Below are 24,845 nucleotides of genomic sequence, written 5' to 3'. Positions count from 1 at the left end.
GACAAAGGACTCAGAGGTGACAGCACTGAGGGGTGACAGAACTGAGAGGTGACACATGGCTGAGAGGTGACAAACAGCTCAGAGGTGACACGGAGCTGGGAGGTGACAAAGAGCTGAGAGGTGACACAGGACTGAGGGGTGACAAATGGGTGACACGGGGCCGAGGGGTGACAAATGGGTGACACAGGGCTGGGAGGTGACAAAGAGCTGAGCAGTGACACAACACTGAGGGGTGACAAACAGGTGACAGGGCTGGGAGGTGACAGTGGGGTGACACGGGCCTGGGAGGTGACACAGAAATGAGGGGTGACAAATGGGTGACACAAGACTGGGGGTGACAAATAGGTGACAGGGTTGGGAGGTGACAAAGGGGTGACACGGGGCTCAGAGGTAACAGGGCTGAGGGGTGACATGGGGCTGGGAGGTGACACAGGAATGAGGGGTGACAAATGGGTGACACAGGACTGAGGGGTGACAAATAGGTGACAGAACTGAGGGGTGACACAGGGCTGGGAGGTGACAAGGCTGGGAGGTGACAAGGAGCTGAGAGGTGACACAGAAATGAGGGGTGACAAATGGGTGACACAGGGCTGAGGGGTGACAAATAGGTGACAGGGTTGGGAGGTGACAAATGGGTGACAAAGGACTCAGAGGTGACAGAACTGAGGGGTGACAGAACTGGGAGGTGACACAGGACTGAGAGGTGACAAACAGCTCAGAGGTGACACGGAGCTGGGAGGTGACACAGGACTGAGGGGTGACAAACAGGTGACAGGGCTGGGAGGGGACACAGCACTGAGGGGTGTCAAATGGGTGACATGGGGCTGAGGGGTGACAAATGGGTGACACAGGGCTGGGAGGTGACAAGGAGCTGAGAGGTGACACAGGAATGAAGGGTGACAAATGGGTGACACAGGACTGAGGGGTGACAAATAGGTGACAGGGCTGGGAGGTGACACCGGGCTGAGGGTGAAAATCCTCATTTTCCCGTATTTTTGACCCCCACGGATCCCCTGCTCCCCCAGCCCGTGTCCAGGGGGGTGACCCCAGATGGGTCCCCCAGTGTGGGGCCGGGTGCTGCTGCCCCAAAAAACCAGAACTACCAAAATTTATTCTACTTTCACCTGATTTCAGTGCTCCTGCAGCAACCCTTTGCATTTTAATATCATTTTTATTGGATTTAATCCACCAGATCCTGGTTTATCCTGGTGCTTGAGTCCCCCTGCCCCCCAAAATCCAATGTCCCCTTCAATTCCTCCAAGCTCCCACTGGATTTTTTGGTTTTATTTTCACAAATTTTGTGAATCCAAAGCTTCTCTTCAATGTTACAATTTTTTTTTTTTCCTCAGCCGTGCCCGGGAATAATGGGCACGTTCATAATGGGCTCCTTTTTCCTGAATAATGCTGTATTTAAGGGGAATATTTAAGTGGAAAAAGAAAAGAAATGGTTAAATTAGATGTGATTAGTGGCTGAAAAGGGGTTAAACATCCCCAGTGGGGAATTCCTTCATGGGGGGCTCTGAAATCCCCAAAAACCAGCAGGAAGGGTGAGGAAAGGGGTGACTCTCACCCCTTTATACCCCAAAAATGCTTCAAAAAGGAAATTGTGCAGGTGTCCCCATGGCCACCGGTGCAGGTGTCCCCTGTGGGGCACCAGAGCCACCCCCAAAACCCCCGGGGCCACCAAATCCTGTCACAAAGCGGCCCCGTTTTGGGGTGAATTCCCTCTGCAGCAGGAATTCCTCAGGCAGGGGGGGCAAAGTGGAACCCCCAAAGTCCCCATGGGGGGAAATGTAGGGGAAAAGGTCAAAGGGGCTTTGACGAGGCTGAATTTGGGGGGTGCAGTCCTGGGACCCCCCACCCGGCCCTTCCCGGCCTCCCCCGTGGGCTCCACGCCCCTCCAGCCACCCCAGAACCCCAAAAACCTCCCAGGAGATCCCACAGGAACACCCCAAAGATCCCAGAAGAACATTCCAAAGATCCTACAGGAGCATCCTGAAGAAAGATCCTACAGGAACATCCCAAAGATCCCAGGGGAACATCCAGCAGATCCCACAGGCACATCCCAAAACAGGAATATCCCAAAACAGGAACATCCCAAAGATCCCAGGGGAACATCCCAAATATCCCATGGGAACATTCCAAAGATCCCACAGGAACATCCAGCAGATCCCACAGGAACATCCCAAATATCCCACAGGAACATCCCAAAGATCCCACAGGAACATCCCAAAGATCCCAGGGGAACATCCAGCAGATCCCACAGGAACATCCCAAATATCCCATGGGAACATCCCAAAGATCTCAAAGGAACATCCCAAAGACCCTACAGGAATATCCCAAACAAAGATCCCACAGGAATATCCCAAACAAAGATCCCACAGGAACACCCCAAAGATCTCAAAGGAACATCCCAAAGATCCCACAGGAACATCCCAAAGATCCCACAGGAACATCCCAAAACAGGAACATCCCAAAGATCCCACGGGAACATCCCAAAGATCCCACAGGAACATCCCAAAGATCCCATGGGAACATCCCAAAGAAAGAAAGATCCCACAGGAATATCCCAAAGATCCCATGGGAACATCCATCAGATCCCACAGGAACATCCCAAAGATCCCAGAAGAACATTCCAAAGATCCTACAGGAACATCCCAAATATCCCACAGGAATATTCCAAAGGTCCCATGGGAACATCCCAAAACGGGAACATCCCAAAGATCCCACAGGAACATCCAGCAGATCCCAGAGGAAGTCCCAAAGATCCCAGGGGAACATCCAGCAGATCCCACAGGAACATCCCAAAGATCCCATGGGAACATTCCGAAGATCCCACAGGAACATCCCAAAACAGGAACATCCCAAAGATCCCACGGGAACATCCCGAAGATCCTACAGGAACATCCTGAAGATCCCAGGGGAACATCCAGCAGATCCCACAGGACCATCCCCAGCTCAGGGAGCCGCTCGCTCTGCCCCAATTAACGCGCTGCAGTTAATTACTGGCACAGGAACTCCAGCTCTCGCGGCCGTGCCCGCGGCTCCGCAGGAGGTTTGGTGGGCACAGGGTGGGCACGCAGGCGCACCCAGGGGTGCCCAGCAGGGCTGGGTGCTCGGGGCGCTCACTCCGGGGGCTGCCCGGCGTTGAGGGCCAGCAGGACCATGCTGTGGGCCAGCAGGGAGACCTCCGAGGCTGCGGGGCACAGCGGGGTGAGCGACGGGCACCGGGGGCACTGGGGGCACTGGGAGAACTGGGAGAGGTGGGGCTGGGGTGGGAGTGGCACTGGGAGAGGTGGGGCTGGGTGGGAGTGGCACTGGGACAACTGGTGGGAGAGGTGGGGCTGGGGTGGGAGTGGCACTGGGGGACACTGGGGGTGCTGGGGTGGGCATAGGATGAAATCTGGGTGGGCTCTGGGTGGACTGGGTGGCACTGGGGGCACTGGGAGAGGTGGGAGAGGTGGGGCTGGGGTGGGAGTGGCACTGGGACAACTGGGGTGGGCACTGGGTGGGCTCTGGATGGACTGGGGGGCACTGGGAGAACTGGGAGAGGTGGGGCTGGGATGAGAGTGGCACTGGAAGAACTGGGAGAGGTGGGGCTGGGGTGGGAGTGGCACTGGGGGGCACTGGGACAACTGGCATGGGCACTGGGATGGGCTCTGGATAGACTGGGGGGCACTGAGGGCACTGGGAGAGGTGGGGCTGGGGTGGGAGTGGCACTGGGAGAGGTGGGGCTGGGATGAGAGTGGCACTGGGGGACACTGGGGCTGATGGGGTGGGCATAGGATGGGGTCTGGGTGGGCTGTGGGTGGACTGGGTGGCACTGGGGGATACTGGGAGAACTGGGAGAGGTGGGGCTGGGGTGGGAGTGGCACTGGGGCAACTGGGGTGGGCACTGGGTGGGCTCTGGATGGACTGGGGGGCACTGGGGGCACTGGGAGAGGTGGGGCTGGGGTGGGAGTGGTACTGGGAGAACTGGGAGCACTGGGATGGGCACTGGGAGAACTGGGAGAGGTGGGGCTGGGGTGGGAGTGGCACTGGGACAACTGGGAGAGGTGGGGCTGGGGTGGGAGTGGCATTGGGAGAACTGGGAGCACTGGGATGGGCACCGGGGGCACTGGGGGCACTGGGAGAACTGGGAGAGGTGGGGCTGGGGTGGGAGTGGCACTGGGGGCACTGGGGGTGCTGGGGTGGGCATAGGCTGGGGTCTGGGTGGGCTCTGGGTGGGCTCTGGGTGGACTGGGTGGCACTGGGGGATACTGGGAGAACTGGGAGAGGTGAGGCTGGGGTGGGAGTGGCATTGGGAGAACTGGGAGCACTGGGATGGGCACGGGGAGCACTGGGGGCACTGGAAACACTGGGAGCACTGGGATGAGCACTGGGAGCACTGGGATGGGCACTGGGGCACTGGGAGCACTGGGATGGGCACTGGGAGCACTGGGATGAGCACTGGGAGCACTGGGATGGGCACTGGGAGCACTGGGAGCACTGGGATGGGCACTGGGATGGGCACTGGGATGGGCACTGCGAGCACTGGGATGGGCACCAGGAGCACTGGGAGCACTGAGATGGGCACAGTGAGCACTGGGAGCACTGGGATGGGCACTGGGAGCACTGGGATGGGCACTGGGAGCACTGGGAGCACTGGGATGGGCACTGGGATGGGCACTGGGATGGGCACTGGGATGGGCACTGGGAGCACTGGGAGCACTGGGATGGGCACTGGGAGCACAGTGAGCACTGGGAGCACTGAGATGGGCACTGGGGCACTGGGATGGGCACTGGGATGGGCACTGGGATGGGCACTGGGATGGGCACTGGGAGCACTGGGATGAGCACTGGGATGGGCACTGGGATGGGCACAGGGAGCACTGGGGGCACTGGAATGGGCACTGGGGCACTGGGAGCACTGGGATGGGCATTGAGATGGGCACTGGGAGCACTGGGATGGGCATTGGGAGCACTGGGAGCACTGGGATGGGCACTGGGATGGGCACTGGGATGGGCACTGGGAGCACTGGGATGGGCACTGGGATGGGCACTGGGATGGGCACTGGATGGGCACTGGGCTCCTGATCCCACATCTCCCCCCCACTCCCCTCCCTCGGGGCTGCACGCTGCCAGCACAGCTCTGCAGGACGGGCACACCTGGGCACAGGCTCTGCCCAGGTGAACCCAGCCGGGCACAAAGCCACCCCAGAACTGCCCAGCCGTGCCAGGGCCGTGCCCAGGGAGGGATTTGGGCTGTGGTGCCCTGGCACAGGTACCTTGGAGCTCACAGGAGAGCCGGAGCCACCGCTCCAGCCACGCCCGGCACTCGGCATGGCCCAGGTGAGAGGAGCTGAGCCCACGCAGGAAACACGCCTGGGGAGAGACGGGCAGGGATGGACACACGGACAGGGATGGACAGATGGACACGGGCAGGGATGGACACGGCTGGGGATGGACACACGGACACGGGTGGGGATGGACACGGGTGGGGATGGACACGGACATGGGCTGGGATGGACACACGGGCACGGGCGGCGATGGACACACGGACATGGGCGGGGATGGACACACAAACACGGGCAGGGATGGACACACGGACACGGGCGGGGATGGACACACGGACACGGCTGGGGATGGACACGGGCAGGGATGGACACACGGACACGGGTGGGGATGGACACGGGTGGGGATGGACACACGGACACGGGCAGGGATGGACACAGGGACATGGGTGGGATGGACACACGGACATGGCCAGGGATGGACACACGGACACGGGCAGGGATGGACACATGGACATGGACAGGGATGGACACATGGACAGGGATGGACACACGGACACGGCCGGGGATGGACACATGGACATGGACAGGGATGGACACATGGACATGGGCAGGGATGGACAGATGGATACGGGCAGGGATGGACACACGGACACGGGCGGGGATGGACACACGGACACGGGCAGGGATGGACACACGGACACAGCCAGGGATGGACACAGGGACACGGACAGGGATGGACACACGGACACGGGCGGGGATGGACACATGGACATGGGTGAAGATGGACACATGGACATGGACAGGGATGGACACACGGACACGGACGGGGATGGACACACGGACACAGCCGGGGATGGACACACGGACACGGGCAGGGATGGACACACAGACACGGCCAGGGATGGACACACGGACACGGACGGGGATGGACACACGGACACGGGCAGGGATGGACACACGGACACGGGCAGGGATGGACAGATGGACACGGGCGGGGATGGACACATGGACACGGCCGGGGATGGACACGGGCAGGGATGGACAAACGGACACGGCCTGGGATGGACACACAGACACGGGCAGGGGATGGACACACGGACACGGCTGGGGATGGACTTACAGACATGGGAAGGGATGGACACATGGACATGGACAGGGATGGACACACGGACATGGGCAGGGATGGACACACGGACACGGGCGGGGATGGACACACGGACACGGCCAGGGATGGACACACGGACACGGGCGGGGATGGACACATGGACATGGGTGAAGATGGACACATGGACATGGGCTGGGATGGACACACGGACAGGGATGGACAGATGGACACGGGCTGGGATGGACACACGGACACGGGTGGGGATGGACACACGGACACAGACAGGGATGGACACACGGACACGGGCAGGGATGGACACATGGACATGGGCGGGGATGGACACACGGACACGGCCAGGGATGGACACACGGACACGGGTGGGGATGGACACACGGACACGGGCGGGGATGGACACACAGACACGGCTGGGGATGGACAGACGGACACGGGCAGGGATGGACACATGGACATGGACAGGGATGGACACATGGACATGGGCAGGGATGGACAGATGGATACGGGCAGGGATGGACACACGGACATGGCCAGGGATGGACACACGGACACGGGTGGGGATGGACACACGGACATGGGCAGGGATGGACAGATGGACACGGCTGGGGATGGACACACAGACATAGGCGGGGATGGACACACGGACACAGGCAGGGATGGACACACGGACACGGACAGGGATGGACACACAGACATGGGCCGGGATGGACACATGGACACGGGTGGGGATGGACAGATGGACACGGGCCGGGATGGACACATGGGCAGGGATGGACACACGGACACGGGTGGGGATGGACAGACAGACACGGGTGGGGATGGACACACGGACACAGCCAGGGATGGACACACGGACACGGCCAGGGATGGACACACGGACCTCCAGCACCACCCCAGTTCCCCCTCCATGTGGGGAATTGAATTCAGGATCCCCTCCCCACCCAGTGGTGACCCCCGCATGGCAAACACTTCCCCAGAAAGGAGCAAGCTCATGCCCCGGGTGCCACCTGAGGTGCCACCCAAGATGCCACCCAAGGTGGCACAGGGCTGTGAGGGCTCTCACCGCTCGCAGCTCCTCCTCGGAGAGCTGCCCCAGCCCCAGGAGCAGCAGGGCCCGGTCCAGCTGGCGGATCTCCAGGACGTGGCTGCGCAGGCGGCGCCGCAGGAGGAAGGCCGGGAGGTGCGGGCTCAGGAACAGCACCTGGCTCAGGGCTCTCTGCAGGAGCAGGAGGGCACCGGTGAGTGCCAACCCTCCCGGTGAGTGCCCGTCCCTCCCGGTGAGTGCCCAACCCTCCCGGTGAGTGCCCATCCCTCCCGGTGAGTGCCCATCCCTCCCGGTGAGTGCCCATCCCTCCCGGTGAGTGCCCATCCCTCCCGGTGAGTGCCCATCCCTCCTGGAGCACACCTGGGCTCCTACAGCTCCGAAAATCTCCAACCTGAGCTTGTGGGAGCTAAACAGGTCACGGTGGTGCTGTCCATGGTTTAGGGGAGGGGCAGAGACTTGGGCACTGATTTTATTTGTGTACCGGTTTTATTTCTGCATTGATTTTATTTGTGCACCAATTTTATTTGTGGACCGGTTTTATTTGTGCACCGATTTTATTTGTGCACTGATTTTATTTGTGCACCGATTTTATTTGTGCATTGACTTTATTTTTGCATTTATTTGTGCACTGATTTTATTTGTGCACCGATTTTATTTGTGCACCGGTTTTATTTGTGCATTGATTTTATTTGTGCACCGGTTTTATTTGTGCACCGATTTTATTTGTGCATTGACTTTATTTGTGCACCGGTTTTATTTGTGCATTGATTTTATTTCTTCGTTGATTTTATTTGTGCATTGACTTTATTTGTGCATTGATTTTATTTGTGCACCAATTTTATTTGTGCCCTGATTTTATTTGTGCCCCGATTTTATTTGTGCCCCGATTTTATTTGTGCACCGATTTTATTTGTGCACCAACTTTATTTGTGCACCGATTTTATTTCTGCATTGACTTCATTTGTGCACTGATTCTATTTCTGCATTGACTTTATTTCTGCACTGATTTTATTTGTGCATTGACTTTATTTCTGCACTGATTTTATTTCTGCACTGATTTTATTTCCCAATCCACTCATCAGCCTCCACTGAAACAATGGCAAGGACACACTTCCCCAAATCCTCCTCTGGATTCGTTCCCAGCACCTCCACATCCTCCTCATGCTGGAGGTGGGCTCTCACCTGAGCCCCCCTCACCTGCTGCCAGGACCCCTGTGCTGGGCAGGTTTTGGGGTACATTAACTGAACTCACCACATGATCCACGTGGAGGTTGCTGAGCAGCAGCAGAGAGCCCGAAAAGGAACTCCTCACAGCCAGGAGCTGTGCCAGCTGGGGCTGGGCACCTCCCTGCACCTGCAAGAGCCCAGGTGGGCACAGGTGAGACCTCCCACAGCCCCAGGTTTGGCTTTTCCACCCTTCACACCCTCTGCTGCTTTGCTCTCTGGGTCTGGGATTCAGATTATGGGATGGGAGCTCTGCTCACACAGACAAAATTCCTGCTCCAGATGGGGACAAGGACAAAGGATCCCAGTCTCAGGGCCAAGAGCAGAAATAATGGGGAATTAAAGAGAGAAAAACAAAAAGGATGGGATTTCATGGGCTGGGCTGAACTTGGACAGTTAACCCCAGCATGCAAATGGACCAAAAGTTATAAAAGTGAGAGACTCTGTGACCGGGGTCCATTTTTGTGACCATCTTCAGTTCATTTTGTGACCATTTTGGGTCAATTTTGGGTTCATTTTGTGACCATTTTGGGTCCCATCTTGGGTTCATTTTCTGACCATCTTGGGTTCATTTTGTGAGCATTTTGGGTTAATTTTTGGTTCATTTTGTGACCATGTTGGGTTCATTTTGTGACTATTTTGAGTCCATCTTGGGTTCATTTTGTGACCATTTTGGGTCCCATCTTGGGTTCGTTTTCTGACCATTTTGGGTTCACCTTGGGTTCATTTTGAGACCATTTTAGATTCATCTTGAGTTCATTTTGTGACCATTTTGGGTCCATCTTGGGTTCATTTTGTGACCATTTTGGGTCCATCTTGGGTTCATTTTGTGACCATTTTGTGACCATTTTGGGTTCACCAGGGGTGCAGCCCTGGCTGAGTTCTTGTGCTGCCCGAGGTGGATCCATTGAAAACCAAAAGAAAACCCCATTCTCCCCACCACAACAGGGGGACCCAACCCTTTAACAAAGACTACTGATATTACCTCACTCTCAACCCCTAAAAAAAAACCCCAAAAATGAATTTCTTTCATCTTTAACACATCAGATTATTAATTATATATTAAAAAAAAAACTTTAACCTTATTTCACTAAACTTTCCCCCATTCTAAAGCCCAGCCAGGGGCAGGGTGTGGCACAGACCTGGGCACAGAGCTGCAGCAGGAGGTGCCGGGGCTGGGGCTCGGGTAGGGCACGTGCCACCCGCACCAGTGCCCGCAGCACGGCCGGGTACACGGCCCTGCGGCGGCGTTCGTAGGCAGCCAGGAACTCCAGCTGCTGTCTGGGTGTCCAAAAGTGCCTGATCAGGAGCTGCCGGGGGAAGAAATACCTGGGAAAACACAGAGGGAATCAGGCAGGGCAGGGGGACCTGGCTGCTGTCACTGGGAAATGATCAGCGCTGACTCCACTATTCACAGGAGCTGATCAATCTCTGCATTATAAATGGCATCATTGAGAAACCCATTGCTCTTATATTTTTAATGATACAGGTAGATCTAACTGGTCCTCTAATTAAAAATTAAAAACCATCACCACGTGCTTTCTCTGGGAAAGACTGTGGGAAAAATCAGAGAAAAGAATGAGGAACAATTATTATCTTCACTTGCTGTTGTGAACATGTGCAATGAGTTGTGGAGATTGGTTTACCAAAAGGCTGGCACAGATTGCCCGGGTGGCATGGCCCGGTACGAGGCCCTTTGGGCACCCAGGAACTCCAGAAGTGCCTGATCAGGAGATGCTGAAGGAAGAAACACCTGGAAAAACAGAGAGGGAATCAGGCAGGGCATGATTCACAGGAGCTGATCAATCCCTGCATTATAAATGGCATCATTGAGAAACCCATTGCTCTTATATTTTTAATGATACAGGTAGATCTAACTAGTCCTCTAATTAAAAATTACAGATCCTCTAATTAAAAATTAAAAACCATCTCCATTGGCCAATTAAGAAACCACACCTTGGTAAACAAATCTCCGTAACACGTTGCACATGTTCACAACAGCAGGTGCAGCCGGTGAAGATGAGAATTGTTTCTCATTCTTTTCTCTGATTTTTCTCACAGCCTCTCCCAGCAAGGCCTGGGAAGGTTGTGCTGCTCTCCGTGGCCAGGGAGCTGCTGGCACAGGTTGCCAGGAGAGACAGCAGAACTGCCAAATCCCAGAGGTTATTATTTTATTATTATTACTGTGTGTTAATATTTATTAATATTATTATATTATATTTAGTGATATGATTATTATTTATTTTATTGAATTATTTCAATTGATTCCATGATTCCTCTGGGTGGGATGAGCTGGAAGTGGACTGGCAATCCAGCACTCAGCTCCCAGATCTGGCACTGCCAATCCAGCACTCAGGAGCTGGCACTGCCAGTCCAGTTTGTTACCAAAGCCTCAGGAATCAAGGCTGTTGGAACATAATTTGTGCTACATTAAGAAAGAAGAGGCTGGAAACTGAATACCAGGAGCACAAGAACTGGATAACAGAGGGCTGTGAAACACCTGGAGGTGACCAATCCCCCCTCTGAGAAATGCAGAGAATGAGGAACAAGACAAAGGCGCCAATCCAGAAATGCAGATGTAAATGTAGAAATTCTGTGCTTGTAGAATCCATAAATATTTGTGTAATGTAAACAACAAACAGCTCCTGCTCCACCACACCTGCCAGCTGCTCAGGAGCCCTGGATTTCCCATAATATTCCTTCTCCCAGTGGGAGATTCCTGCCTCTAGAACCCCCCTGCAGGGAATTTGGGACTGGGGAGCTCAGAGCTGGGTACTCACATCAGCAGCAGCACCAGGAAGTTGGCGAAGGGGGGGATGGCGATGATCCCGATGGGAATGATCTTCAGCAGGTCCCTGCGGAACTGCCGGGGGCAGGGGGAGCACAATCAGCACCCAAAAACCCCAAAAACCCCAAAAATTCCCCTCCCCGTGCTGGCTGCAGCTCCCACCCCCGGGTTTTGGGCAGGGAAGGTGTCCCAGAGGAGCTGCAGCCGTTCCCTGAGGGCAGAGATGGGGCAGAGATGGGGCAGGGGAGGGGCAGAAGGGAAGGGACACAAAGATGGGGCTGAGGTGAGGCAGAGGAGGCAGGGATGAAGCTGAGCTGGGGCAGGGATGAAGCTGAGTGAGGCAGAGGAGGCAGGGATGAAGCTGAGGTGAGGCAGAGGAGGCAGGGATGAAGCTGAGATGAGGCAGGGATGAAGCTGAGTGAGGCAGAGGAGGCAGGGATGAAGCTGAGTGAGGCAGAGGAGGCAGGGATGAAGCTGAGGTGAGGCAGGGATGAAGCTGAGTGAGGCAGGGATGAAGCTGAGTGAGGCAGGGATGAAGCTGAGTGAGGCAGAGGAAGCAGGGATGAAGCTGAGTGAGGCAGGGATGAAGCTGAGTGAGGCAGAGGAGGCAGGGATGAAGCTGAGTGAGGCAGAGGAGGCAGGGATGAAGCTGAGGTGAGGCAGGGGAGGCAGGGATGAAGCTGAGGTGAGGCAGGGATGAAGCTGAGTGAGGCAGAGGAGGCAGGGATGAAGCTGAGTGAGGCAGAGGAGGCAGGGATGAAGCTGAGTGAGGCAGGGATGAAGATGAGTGAGGCAGGGATGAAGCTGAGGTGAGGCAGGGATGAAGCTGAGTGAGGCAGAGGAGGCAGGGATGAAGCAGGGATGAAGCTGAGAGGAGGCAGGGGAGGCAGGGATGAAGCTGAGTGAGGCAGAGGAGGCAGGGATGAAGCTGAGTGAGGCAGAGGAGGCAGGGATGAAGCTGAGATGAGGCAGGGATGAAGCTGAGTGAGGCAGAGGAGGCAGGGATGAAGCTGAGGTGAGGCAGAGGAGGCAGGGATGAAGCTGAGTGAGGCAGAGGAGGCAGGGATGAAGCTGAGTGAGGCAGGGATGAAGCTGAGTGAGGCAGAGGAAGCAGGGATGAAGCTGAGTGAGGCAGGGGAGGCAGGGATGAAGCTGAGTGAGGCAGAGGAGGCAGGGATGAAGCTGAGTGAGGCAGAGGAGGCAGGGATGAAGCTGAGTGAGGCAGAGGAGGCAGGGATGAAGCTGAGGTGAGGCAGAGGAGGCAGGGATGAAGCTGAGGGGAGGCAGATGAAGCAGGGATGAAGCTGAGTGAGGCAGAGGAGGCAGGGATGAAGCTGGGGTGAGGCAGGGATGAAGCTGAGTGAGGCAGGGATGAAGCTGAGTGAGGCAGAGGAGGCAGGGATGAAGCTGAGGGGAGGCAGATGAAGCAGGGATGAAGCTGAGTGAGGCAGAGGAGGCAGGGATGAAGCTGGGGTGAGGCAGGGATGAAGCTGAGTGAGGCAGAGGAGGCAGGGATGAAGCTGAGTGAGGCAGAGGAGGCAGAGATGAAGCTGAGTGAGGCAGAGGAGGCAGGGATGAAGCTGAGATGAGGCAGGGATGAAGTTGAGTGAGGCAGAGGAGGCAGGGATGAAGCTGAGGTGAGGCAGAGGAGGCAGAGGAGGCAGGGATGAAGCTGAGGTGAGGCAGAGGAGGCAGGGATGAAGCTGAGTGAGGCAGAGGAGGCAGAGATGAAGCTGAGGTGAGGCTGGGATGAAGCTGAGGTGAGGCAGAGGAGGCAGGGATGAAGCTGAGTGAGGCAGAGGAGGCAGAGATGAAGCTGAGGTGAGGCAGGGATGAGGCAGGGATGAGGCAGGGGAGGCAGGGATGAAGCTGAGGTGAGGCAGGGATGAAGCTGAGTGAGGCAGAGGAGGCAGGGATGAAGCTGAGGTGAGGCAGGGATGAAGCTGAGGTGAGGCAGGGATGAAGCTGAGTGAGGCAGAGGAGGCAGAGATGAAGCTGAGTGAGGCAGGGATGAAGCTGAGGTGAGGCAGGGATGAAGCTGAGATGAGGCAGGGGAGGCAGGGATGAAGCTGAGGTGAGGCAGAGGAGGCAGGGATGAAGCTGAGTGAGGCAGGGATGAAGCTGAGTGAGGCAGGGATGAAGCTGAGTGAGGCAGAGGAGGCAGAGATGAAGCTGAGTGAGGCAGAGGAGGCAGGGATGAAGCTGAGATGAGGCAGGGGAGGCAGGGATGAAGCTGAGTGAGGCAGAGGAGGCAGGGATGAAGCTGAGGTGAGGCAGGGATGAAGCTGAGATGAGGCAGAGGAGGCAGGGATGAAGCTGAGTGAGGCAGGGATGAAGCTGAATGAGGCAGAGGAGGCAGGGATGAAGCTGAGGTGAAGCAGGGGAGGCAGGGATGAAGCTGAGGTGAGGCAGGGATGAAGCTGAGTGAGGCAGAGGAGGCAGGGATGAAGCTGAGTGAGGCAGAGGAGGCAGGGATGAAGCTGAGTGAGGCAGGGATGAAGCTGAGTGAGGCAGAGGAGGCAGGGATGAAGCTGAGATGAGGCAGAGGAGGCAGGGATGAAGCTGAGATGAGGCTGGGATGAAGCTGAGTGAGGCAGAGGAGGCAGGGATGAAGCTGAGTGAGGCAGAGGAGGCAGGGATGAAGCTGAGGTGAGGCAGGGATGAAGCTGAGTGAGGCAGAGGAGGCAGGGATGAAGCTGAGTGAGGCAGAGGAGGCAGGGATGAAGCTGAGTGAGGCAGGGATGAAGCTGAGGTGAGGCAGAGGAGGCAGGGATGAAGCTGAGGTGAGGCAGGGGAGGCAGGGATGAAGCTGAGTGAGGCAGGGATGAAGCTGAGTGAGGCAGGGATGAAGCTGAGGTGAGGCAGGGATGAAGTTGTGTGAGGCAGAGGAGGCAGGGATGAAGCTGAGGTGAGGCAGAGGAGGCAGGGATGAAGCTGAGTGAGGCAGGGGCACCCCACTGACCTGGCGCAGCCGCTCCATGTCCCGGTACGGGAGCTGCTGTGGGCTCAGCTGCAGCTGGGACATCCTGGCCCTGATCCTCCTGATCTCCTGCAGCTCCAGGAACAGCGCCTGCAGCCCTGCAGGGACACAGCTGCCTCAGGAACCCACCCCCAGGCGCTGCACGGCTGCTGCACGGCTGCTGCAGCTGCTGCCCCACTGCAACAGAGTCCTCCTTCCCAGAGCTGGCACCTCTTGTGGGACACAGATGTTGGGGCACCCCCATCAGCACCCCTTTTTCTTGGGATACTCCTTTTTGGAACACCCCACCCTCTTGCAGACCCCTCTTTTTCTTGACCCACCTGCTGGGACCCCCCTTTTGGAACCCAGATTTTTGGGCCCTCCCATCAGCACCCCATTTTCTTGTGGTTCCTTTTTGGAACACCCCAAAAGTAGTGAATTTTTCAGACCCATTTTTTTGGACCCACGAGCTGGGACCCCCCATTTGGGACCCAGATATTTGGACTCCCCAACTCTTGGGGTCCCCCTTTTTCAAACACCCCCCAAAAAAGTGGGTTTTTCAGACCCTTTTTTATTTTTTTTTTTTAATTCACCTTCTGGGACCCCCCTTTTGGGACCCAGATTTTTTTTAACCCCTCCCATCAGCACCCCATTTTCTTGTGGTTCCTTTTTGGAACACCCCAAAAGTAGTGAGTTTTTCAGACCCATTTTTTTGGATCCACCTCCTGGGATCCCCCTTTTGGGACCCAGATATTTGCACTCCCTTATCAGCCCCCCCTTTTTTTTGGGACACCCCTTTTTGGAACACCCCAAAAAAAATTGGTTTTTCAGACCCATTTTTTTTTGGACCCACAATTTAGAACCTCTTTGGGGAACCAGAAATTTGCACTTCCCCATCAGCACCCCATTTTTTTGGACACCCCACCCTCTTTCAGACCCCTCTTTTTCTGGAATCCCAGTTTAGGACCCAGATTTTTGGACTCCCCACCTCTTGGGTTCCCCCTTTTTCAAACACCCCAAAAAAAGTGGGTTTTTCAGACCTTTTTTATTTCTTTTTTAATTCACCTGCTGGGACCCCCCTTTTGGAACCCAGATTTTTGCCCCCCCATCAGCACCACTTTTTTTTGTGGTTCCTTTTTGGAACACCCCAAAAAAAAGTGGGTTTTTCAGACCCTTTTTTTTAAATTCACCTTCTGGGATCCCCCTTTTGGGACCCAGATATTTGCACTCCCTTATCAGCCCCCTCTTTTTTTGGGACACCCCTTTTTAGAACACCCCCAAAAAAAGTGGGTTTTTCAGACCCATTATTTTAGACCCATAATTTAGAACCTCTTTGGGGAACCAGAAGTTTGCACTTCCCCATCAGCACCCCATTTTTTTGGACACCCCACCCTCTTTCAGACCCCTCTTTTTCTGGAATCCCAGTTTAGGACCCAGATCTTTGGACTCCCCACCACCTCTTGGGTTCCCCCTTTTTCAAACACCCCAAAAAAAGTGGGGTTTTAGACCCATTTTTTTGGACCCACGAGCTGGGACCCCCCTTTTTGGACCCCATTTGGGACCCAGATGTTTGGACTCTCCACCTCTTTTTTCAAACACCCCAAAAAAAGTGGGTTTTTCAGACCCTTTTTTTTTTTTAATTCACCTGCTGGTACCTTTTGGGACCCAAATTTTTGGGCCCCTCCATCAGCACCCCATTTTCTTGTGGTTCCTTTTTGGAACACCCCAAAAGTAGTGAGTTTTTCAGACCCATTTTTTTGGATCCACCTCCTGGGATCCCCCTTTTGGGACCCAGATATTTGCACTCCCTTATCAGCCCCCCCTTTTTTTTGGGACACCCCTTTTTGGAACACCCCAAAAAAAATTGGCTTTTCAGACCCATTTTTTTGGACCCACAATTTAGAACCTCTTTGGGGAACCAGAAGTTTGCACTTCCCCACCAGCACCCCATTTTTTTGGACACCCCACCCTCTTTCAGACCCCTCTTTTTCTGGAATCCCAATTTAGGACCCAGATCTTTGGACTCCCCAACTCTTGGGTTCCCCCTTTTACAAACACCCCAAAAAAAGTGTTTTTTTCAGACACTTTTTTATTTTTTTTTTAATTCACCTTCTGGGACCCCCCTTTTGGAACCCAGATTTTTTGGGCCCCCCCATCAGCACCACTTTTTTTTGTGGTTCCTTTTTGGAACACCCCAAAAAAAAGTGGGTTTTTCAGCCCCCTTTTTTATTTTTTTTTAAATTCACCTTCTGGGACCCCCCTTATGGGACCCAGATTTTTGGGCCCCCCCATCAGCACCCCTTTTTCTTGTGGTTCCTTTTTGGAACACCCCAAAAAAAAGTGGGTTTTTCAGACCCTTTTTTTTAAATTCACCTGCTGGGACCCCCCTTTTGGTACTCAGACATTTGCACTCCCTTATCAGCCCCCCTTTTTTTTTGGGACACCCCTTTTTGGAACACCCCAAAAAAAGTGGGTTTTTCAGACCCATTTTTTTGGACCCACAATTTAGAACCTCTTTGGGGAATCAGAAGTTTGCACTTCCCCATCAGCACCCCAATTTTTTGGACACCCCACCCTCTTTCAGACCCCATTTTTCTGGACCCCCAGTTTAGGACCCAGATCTTTGGACTCCCCACCTCTTGGGATACCCGTTTTTGGAACACCCCAATAAAAAGTGGGTTTTTCAGACCCTTTTTTTTAAATTCACCTGCTGGGACCCCCCTTTTGGGACCCAGATTTTTTGGGCCCCCCCATCAGCACCCCTTTTTCTTGGGGTTCCCCCATTTTGGAACACCCCAAAAATAGTGGGTTTTTTTGGACCCCCCCTTTTGGGACCTCTTTTAGGACCACAATGTTTGAGCTCCCCCATCAGCCCCCCTCTTTTGAAACACCCCCAAAAAAGTGAGTTTTTCAGACCCCCTTTTTTTGACCCACCCTTTTTGGAACACCCCACCCTCTTTTCCCATTTGGACCCCCCCTGTGGGGACCCCCCGATTTTTGGGGACCCCCCGGGGGCACTGACCTGTTTTGAAGGTGCTGTAGAGGAGGAAGAACCGGGGGAAGCTCCGCTCCAGGTACCGCTCGTACCGGGCGTTCGCCCGCCGGGCGGCGGCGGCCACGGCGGCCACGAGGGCGCGGGAGGAGACGGAGCGCACCGGGGAGCGGCAGAGCTGGGAACACACCGGGGAACGCACCGGGGAGCTGCGCCCCCAGCCCCGCCTCAGCTCCGGTCGCGTTTGAGGCTCCCGGTGCCCGCGGAGAGGGGAACTGGGGGAACTGGGGGAACCGGGAACCCCCCGGGGCTGGGCGGGGAATCGGGGTCCGGATGGGTGCAGGATTCCGGTGCCAGGCTCGGACAGGGGAGGGGGGTTGGGGAGGGCGGTAACGGGTGGCACCGAGCGAGGAACGGCAGCGCGGTAACGGAGACGCGCTGCGGTAACGGGGGCGCACCGAGGGCTGTGTAACAGCGTGGGAGGACACGGCCAGGACCGGGAGGAGCCGGAGAGGACGAGGGGGGTAAAGGGAAGGGGTATTTGGCGAGAAATCGCGATTGTGGTCGGTGTTTGGGAGGGGTGCGGTCGGTATTTAGCGGTCGGTGTTTGGGTCTCCCTCATGGGAGCGTGTCCCCGCCGGTACCACGGGGTATGGCTGCCCCGCGGGGGTGCCCCGCTCACCTGGACAGGCCCAGAGCGAGCTGCGGCTGCACGTGGCCCCGAGGGGGGCCCAGGGCGGCGGCGCTGAGGCGCCAAAGGCCGCCCCGGGCCGCGGCCCCGGGCAGCGCCATCTTGGTGGCACACCGGCGGCGATCACGTGCGCTTCCGAGCGCTGATTGGCTGCCGCGCCGGAAGTGTGCGCAGGCTGGGGGTTCCGGGCTCGGCCTTGAACCCTCGCCTTTCCGTTCCCCCGGGCGGGACCGGGTCCTCCCCGGTCCAACCGGGACCGGCTCAGTCCCGGTTCTGTCCCGGCGGCCGCTGGGTGGGTGAGCCGGGACCTTCCTGCCGTTTCCCCGCGGTTTGAAACTTCCCCAGTGCTTTCCAGGAGTTGCCGCTGTCCTGGGGCGTGCGGGAGTCCAAAGAGGGGTCGGTACCCCCGGGCTCGTTTCTCCCGTTTTTCTCCCGGTTTTCTCCCGGTTTTCTCCCGGTTTTCTCCTGGTTCTCCCGTGTCTGTGGCTCCTTCCCTCCCTCGCAGCCGAGCCCCATGTGGGTGATGTTCGTTTTCCTCCTTCCAGGCACCGGGACACGCCAAACACTGCCCGGGGATTTCATGGCAGGTTCGATTTTGGGGCACCCCAAAAGCAGAGGGGGTTTCAAACCCCCTTTTCCTGACCCCCCATTTGAGACCCAGATTTTTACACTTTTTACACTAATTCCCGCAGGAATAATTCCCACAAAAATCCCCGCAGCCCCCCGGGTGCCACCCCTGGGTGCCACCCTTGGGTGCCAGGCCTGGGCACCCTCAGGGCCGCTGTCGCTGTGATGTCCCCGTTGTAATAAATAAAAAGGTCATTGTTCATCAAAACGAGCGTTTTGATAAGAATTTGAACTGAGTAGGGAATAAGAGAGAAGAATTTGAGCCGAGCAGGGAAGGCTGTGTAATTAATTTTATACTAATTAACTTCTAGGCCAAGGACAATCTGCAAGGAAGATGAGGAGCCTTCATCCCTATGGCCACTGTGAAAAACACAGATTTTATTATTGGCTTTTCACAAATGTTACAATGAATATTATATGTATAATGTTAGAAAGTTGTGCTGTATTAATTCTCTTAAGTGCTGTGTTAAATATAGTTTTAGGTTTGTGAAAAACGCCAATTACTTGGTTTAAAGATTTTAAAAACCAAGTGATTGGCGTTTTTCACAATGTGAAAAATGCAGATTTTATGATTGGCTTTTCACAAATGTTACAATGAATATTATGTGTGTAATGTTAGAAAGTGATGCTGTGTTAATTCTCTTAAGTGGTGTGTTAAATATAGTTTTAGGTTTGTGAAAAACGCCAATTACTTGATTTAAAAATTTTAAAAACCAACTGATTGGTGTTTTTCACGACCACCAAGGGCAGAAAAAATAAAGACCCCCAACAACCAATTGCACTGGCGCAGAGTGCATGGAAAGAAAACACGTCAACCAGGAAGAAAAAAAAAGATTATAAAAACAAAAAGGTCAAAGGAGGAAGGCGCGGCCGTGGCAGAGCAGAGACTCCCTGTCCGCCCAGCGCTGTTCTTTTGCTTAATAAATTCTTGTTAATTGATTTATCTGTAATTAGTCTCCCTGTTACGTGTAGTAGATATAATTAGTGCCGTTTCTAATATGATATATGTGATATTGAATATTTGTTGGAGTGTACATGTTTGTATTAGGGGTCCCCCCACCCTCGCAGGCAAAACCTGGTGTGTGTTAAAAATTGATTTACAGGTAAAAGGACGTGGCTTATCCATGGATATCATGGACTTGAGATGGATATCATGGACCTGAGATGGATATCATGGACCAGAGATGGATATCATGGACCTGAGATGGATATCATGGACCTGAGATGGATATCATGGACTTGAGATGGATATCATGGACCTGAGATGGATATCATGGACCTGGGATGGAGATCATGGATCTGGGATGGATATCATGGACCCGGGATGGATATCATGGACCCGGGATGGATATCATGGACCTGGGATGGATATCATGGATCCAGGATGGATATCACGGACCTGAGATGGATATCATGGACCTGAGATGGATATCATGGACCTGGGATGGATATCATGGACTTGAGATGGATCTCATGGACCTGGGATGGATCTCATGGACCTGAGATGGATATCATGGACCTGAGATGGATATCATGGACCAGAGATGGATATCATGGACCTGGGATGGATATCATGGACCTGGGATGGATCTCATGGACCTGAGATGGATATCATGGACCTGAGATGGATATCATGGACCTGGGATGGATATCATGGACCTGGGATGGATATCATGGACCTGAGATGGATATCATGGACCCGAGATGGATATCATGGACATAAGATGGATATGAAGGACCTGGGATGGATATCATTGACCTGGGATGGATATCATGGACTTGAGATGGATATCATGGACCTGAGATGGATATCAGGGACCTGAGATGGATATCATGGACCTGGGATGGATATCATGGATCTGAGGTGGATATCATGGACCTGAGATGGATATCATGGACCTGAGATGGATATCATGGACTTCAGATGGATATCATGGACCTGGGATGGATATCATGGACCTGAGATGGATATCATGGACCCGAGATGGATATCATGGACTTGAGATGGATATCATGGACCTGGGATGGATATCATGGACTTGAGATGGATATCATGGACCTGAGATGGATCTCACGGACCTGAGATGGATATCATGGATCTGAGATGGATATCATGGACTTCAGATGGATATCATGGACCTGAGATGGATATCATGGACCTGAGATGGATATCATGGACCTGGGATGGATATCATGGACTTGAGATGGATATCAGGGACCTGAGATGGATATCATGGACTTGAGATGGATATCATGGACCTGAGATGGATATCATGGACCTGGGATGGATATCATGGACCCGAGATGGATATCATGGACATGGGATGGATCTCATGGACTTGAGATGGATATCATGGACCTGAGATGGATATCATGGACCTGAGATGGATATCATGGACCTGAGATGGATATCATGGACCTGAGATGGATATCATGGACCCAAGATGGATATCATGGACCTGAGATGGATCTCATGGACCTGGGATGGATATCATGGACCTGAGATGGATATCAGGGACTTGAGATGGATATCATGGACCCGGGATGGATATCATGGACCTGGGATGGAGATCATGGACCTGAGATGGATATCATGGACCTGAGATGGAGATCATGGACCTGAGATGGAGATCATGGAAATCCTCAGGCAGATCCATGTCAATGCAGGTTCCCATAAATTTCATCAAGAGATTCAACTCCGGACACTGAATTGTTCTTCTTCATAACCAAAAAAAGAAAATCTTATTAACATATGGACTCTGAGTAGAAGAAAAGACTGACTGCTGAAATCTTGGCCTCAGGTGGAATTTTCCCTATAAAAACTGAATTTTCCCTATAAAACCCGAATTTTCCCTATAAAACCCGAATTTTCCCTATAAAACCCGCTTGTGCCAGGATGGAGGTGTGTGGGCATGGAGGAAAACCTCTGCTGAGGCTGAATTCAGAGCCAGGCTCAGCTCTGTTCTTTCCTTGTGTCTGGCTAGATAGAATTGGCTTGCAAAATAAATATTTTATTTTTTCATTTTAAATTCGGCTGGACAAATTTTCATTCATAACACTTGTGTCTGGCTAGATAAAATTGGCTTGCAAAATAAATATTTTACTTTTTCATTTTAAATTCGGCTGGACAAATTTTCACTTATAACAATACCGCTTGCTTAATAAATTCTTGTTCATTGATTTATCTATAATTAGCTGCCCCAAATTGAATTAATCCATGAGCCCCATACGTGGCAGGGCTCACGCCCCACCTGTGCCAGGTGCTCTCGCTGACCCCGATAAGGTCGGGGCGATGCCCGGGACGGTTCCTGCCGCACGTCCCGGGGCTGCCCGAGCAGAGTCCGGCCGGCTCCATGGGCTCATCAAAGCGCCTTAATGAGCGGTTAATTAATTAACGCTGCCGGGGAACTCTGCTCTGGGTGGGGGGAGGGAGGGGACACCCCTTAAATAGGGAGGGGGCAGCGCTGGGGTGCAGAGGATGCTGCAGGAGCCATGCCCACCCCTGCTGGTGCTGCCTGTGAGCTCGGTGAGTGCCCCCGGTGATGCTGCTGAGGTGGGATGGGAAGGAAAAATTTCTACTCAGAATGTGAGAGTAGAATTGTGATTTATTATAAAATCCATCCCTTTTTTATACAGAGATTTGTCTAGACCAATTCTGTTAGGAAGCAAAAACACTGCAAGCCATCGGTGTGCATTGGTAGAACTTATTTATAAATAATCTGAATAATAACAGAGATAAAGAATTATTTACATTATTTCCTAACAGATTTTCAGGCTTCTGCCTGCTTAGAAACTCTTAATTTTTATTATTGCTTTCTGGCAATATCTACACCCCGGGAGTTTTCGTTGCCCCCAGCCCCAAACCACTTTTGGGCACTTTGGGTGGTTTCCCAGATTTCACACCTGGGTGCAGGTGGGCAGCGAGGCTTCCACCAGGGTTTGTTCCTAATTTTAGGAATTTTTTTTGGGTTATTCCTGTGCTGTCAGGGCTGGGTGTGGTGGAGTTTCCCATCCCACCTCCTGGATTTCTCGTTTTTCCAGGATTTGGCCATTTAGCAGCACCTTTGGCAATGCCAGGCTGCTCCTGCCCAGTGCTGCTGCCATTCCCAGTTAAATCCCAGTTAAATCCCAGTTAAATCCCAGTTAAATCCCAGTTAAATCCTCGGGTCTGGCCCTCAGGAAGGGGCAGTTGAGCCAGTTATCCCCAGGGAATACAGGAATGCCCTGAGCTGGAAGGGACCCACCAGGGGCTTGGGGAGGACACAGGAGCGGGAATTTGGGAGGATTTGGGAGGATTTGGGGGGGATTTGGGGGGAATTTGGGGGGATTTGGGGGGGATTTGGGGGATCCTGAGGAACCAGAGCCAGGATTTTGGGGTCTCACCTGGAAATCCACGTCCTGGTTCTGGGGATTGTGGAGGAAGAAGCATAAAGCTTTGCACAGGCATCCCAAAATCCCACTCTGGGCATCCCAAAATCCCACCCTGAGCATCCCAAAATCCCACCCTGGGCATCCCAAAATCCCACCCTGGGCATCCCTGGCAGCCTCGGGGCAGTGCCCAGCACCCTCTGGGGGAAGAACCTTTCCCTGGTGCCCACCCCAAACCTCTCCTGACACAGCCCCAGATGTCCCCTGGGGGTGCCCCCACCCACCACGGGGGTCTGGGGACCCTCCTGGGGCTCCAACCCCCCTGCAGGGCTCGGGGTCTGCACTGGGAGCCTGAACTGGGACCCCAAACTGGGATTTGGCACCCCGAACTGGGACTTGGCACCCCAGACTGGGACCTGGGACCGGAACTGGGACCCCAAAGTGAGACCTGGGACCCCAAACTGGGACCTGGGACCCCAAACTGGGACTTGGCACCCCAGACTGGGACCTGAGACCCCAAACTGGGACCTGAGACCCCAAACTGGGACTGGGACCCGAAACTGGGACTGGGACCCCAAACTGGGACTGGGACCCCAAACTGGGACTGGAACTTCAAACTGGGATCGAGACCCCAAACTGGGATCGAGACCCCAAACTGGGACTGGGACCCCAAACTGGGATCGAGACCCCAAACTGGGACTGGGACCCCAAAGTGAGACCTGGGACCCGAAACTGGGACCTGGGGCCCCAAACTGGGACTGGGACCCCAAACTGGGACCTGACCCCCGGCTGCCATCCTGGGGCTCACCCCCGTCCCCCCAGCCCAGGGGCTCAGCGCCCACCCCGGTATCCCGGTGCCGCCCCCGGTGTCCCGGAGCCCCTCCCCAGTGTCCCGGAGCCCCTCCCCGGTATCTTGGAGCCCCTCCCCGGTATCCCGGAGCCCCTCCCCGGTGTCCCGGAGCCCCTCCCCGGTATCCCGGTCCCGCCCCCGGTCCCGCCCCGTGACGCGGATCCGCGTGCCGAGCGCGGCCCGGGCCGGGCATGCGGCGGCGGGACCGGGACCGGGACCGGGGCCGCCCGGGGCCGGTGAGCGATGCGGGGACCCTCGGCGGGCGGTACCGGGGGGTTTGCGGGGGTTGCAGCCCCGCCGGTACCGGGGGGTTTGCGGGGGTTCCAGCCCCGCCGGTACCGGGGGGTTTACCGGTACCGGGGGGTTTGCGGGGGCTCCAGCCCCGCCGGTACCGGGGGGTTTACCGGTACCGGGGGGTTTGCGGGGGTTCCAGCCCCGCCGGTACCGGGGGGTCCCCTGGATGTGCTGCGGGACCCCCGGGTGCGGGTCGGGAGGGGGTCACGGAGCCGCTGCCCATCGCCCCCCGGGCACTGCCCGCACCCCCCCCCCCCCCCGGGGTTCGGGGTCCCCCGGTGACCTTGGGGTGTCCCGGGGGTCACGGCGGCACCGGGTCTGACCCCAAATCTGGGAGTTGAACCCTAAATCCGGGAGCTGGACCCTAAATCTGGGTGCTGGATCCCAAATCTGGGGGTTGGATGCCAAATCTGGGGGCTGGACCCCAAATCTGGGGGTTGGATCCCAAATCTGGGGACTGAACCCTAAATCCAGGAGCTGGACCCTAAATCTGGGTGCTGGATCCCAAATCTGGGGGCTGGACCCTAAATCCGGGAGTTGAACTCCAAATCTGGGGACTGGACCACAAATCTGGGGACTGAACCCTAAATCTGGGTGCTGGGTCCCAAATC

General features: G+C 55.0%; 2 protein-coding genes and 1 long non-coding RNA gene across 6 annotated transcripts in view; 2 read left to right on the top strand and 1 right to left on the bottom strand.

Moving 5' to 3' along the window:
• Positions 1-1,151: 1,151 nt before the first annotated feature.
• Positions 1,152-18,250, bottom strand: LETMD1 (LETM1 domain containing 1). Of its 2 annotated transcripts, none has more exons than XR_012052207.1 (9): positions 17,435-18,070; positions 14,416-14,531; positions 11,446-11,528; positions 9,808-9,994; positions 8,694-8,795; positions 7,460-7,612; positions 5,268-5,364; positions 3,007-3,196; positions 1,152-1,404 (listed from the first exon to the last, which is right to left on the bottom strand). XR_012052207.1 is itself a non-coding variant. In XM_072919642.1 (9 exons), the coding sequence occupies exons 1-9, from the start codon at positions 18,194-18,196 to the stop codon at positions 3,126-3,128; spliced, it is 1,098 nt and encodes a 365-aa protein (XP_072775743.1). In that variant the 5' UTR covers positions 18,197-18,250; the 3' UTR covers positions 1,152-3,125. The 2 variants fall into 2 exon arrangements, 1 of the variants encoding a protein (XP_072775743.1); XM_072919642.1 differs by adding an exon at positions 18,087-18,250 and having other exon boundaries at positions 1,152-3,196; positions 17,435-17,613.
• On the top strand, positions 17,797-19,665 carry LOC121468239 (uncharacterized). The gene is made up of 2 exons (XR_012052208.1): positions 17,797-17,928; positions 19,034-19,665. It is a non-coding gene; the product is annotated as an uncharacterized lncRNA (long non-coding RNA).
• A 2,505-nt stretch (positions 19,666-22,170) lies between these two features.
• LOC115491394 (natural resistance-associated macrophage protein 2) overlaps positions 22,171-24,845 on the top strand; it is a 34,479-nt gene continuing 31,804 nt past the window's right edge. The window contains exon 1 of one of the 3 annotated variants that reach the window (XM_072919639.1): positions 22,171-22,248. In XM_072919639.1, the coding sequence (XP_072775740.1) occupies positions 22,215-22,248 (34 nt within the window). In that variant the 5' untranslated portion in view covers positions 22,171-22,214. Of the gene's footprint in view, positions 22,249-24,080; positions 24,177-24,845 lie in introns of those variants that run through there. The other 2 variants (XM_072919638.1, XM_072919640.1) reach the window with 2 other exon arrangements.

Source organism: Taeniopygia guttata, chromosome 29 (assembly GCF_048771995.1).
Source record: "Taeniopygia guttata chromosome 29, bTaeGut7.mat, whole genome shotgun sequence".
NCBI classification, from domain to species: Eukaryota; Metazoa; Chordata; class Aves; order Passeriformes; family Estrildidae; genus Taeniopygia; species Taeniopygia guttata.
Note: the sequence above shows the minus strand (reverse complement) of the source record. Positions and strands in the feature narration are given on the sequence as shown.

Excerpts from the sequence above, each read along its gene's own strand:
- LETMD1 (XM_072919642.1), bottom strand. The coding sequence starts at position 18,196 with ATGGCGCTGCCCGGGGCCGCGGCCCGGGGCGGCCTTTGGCGCCTCAGC. Across the intron at positions 14,532-17,434 it reads CTACAGCACCTTCAAAACAG|GGCTGCAGGCGCTGTTCCTG; the intron begins GTCAGTGCCCCC and ends GTGTCCCTGCAG. Across the intron at positions 3,197-5,267 it reads GCTCTCCTGTGAGCTCCAAG|CCTCGGAGGTCTCCCTGCTG; the intron begins GTACCTGTGCCA and ends TGTGCCCCGCAG.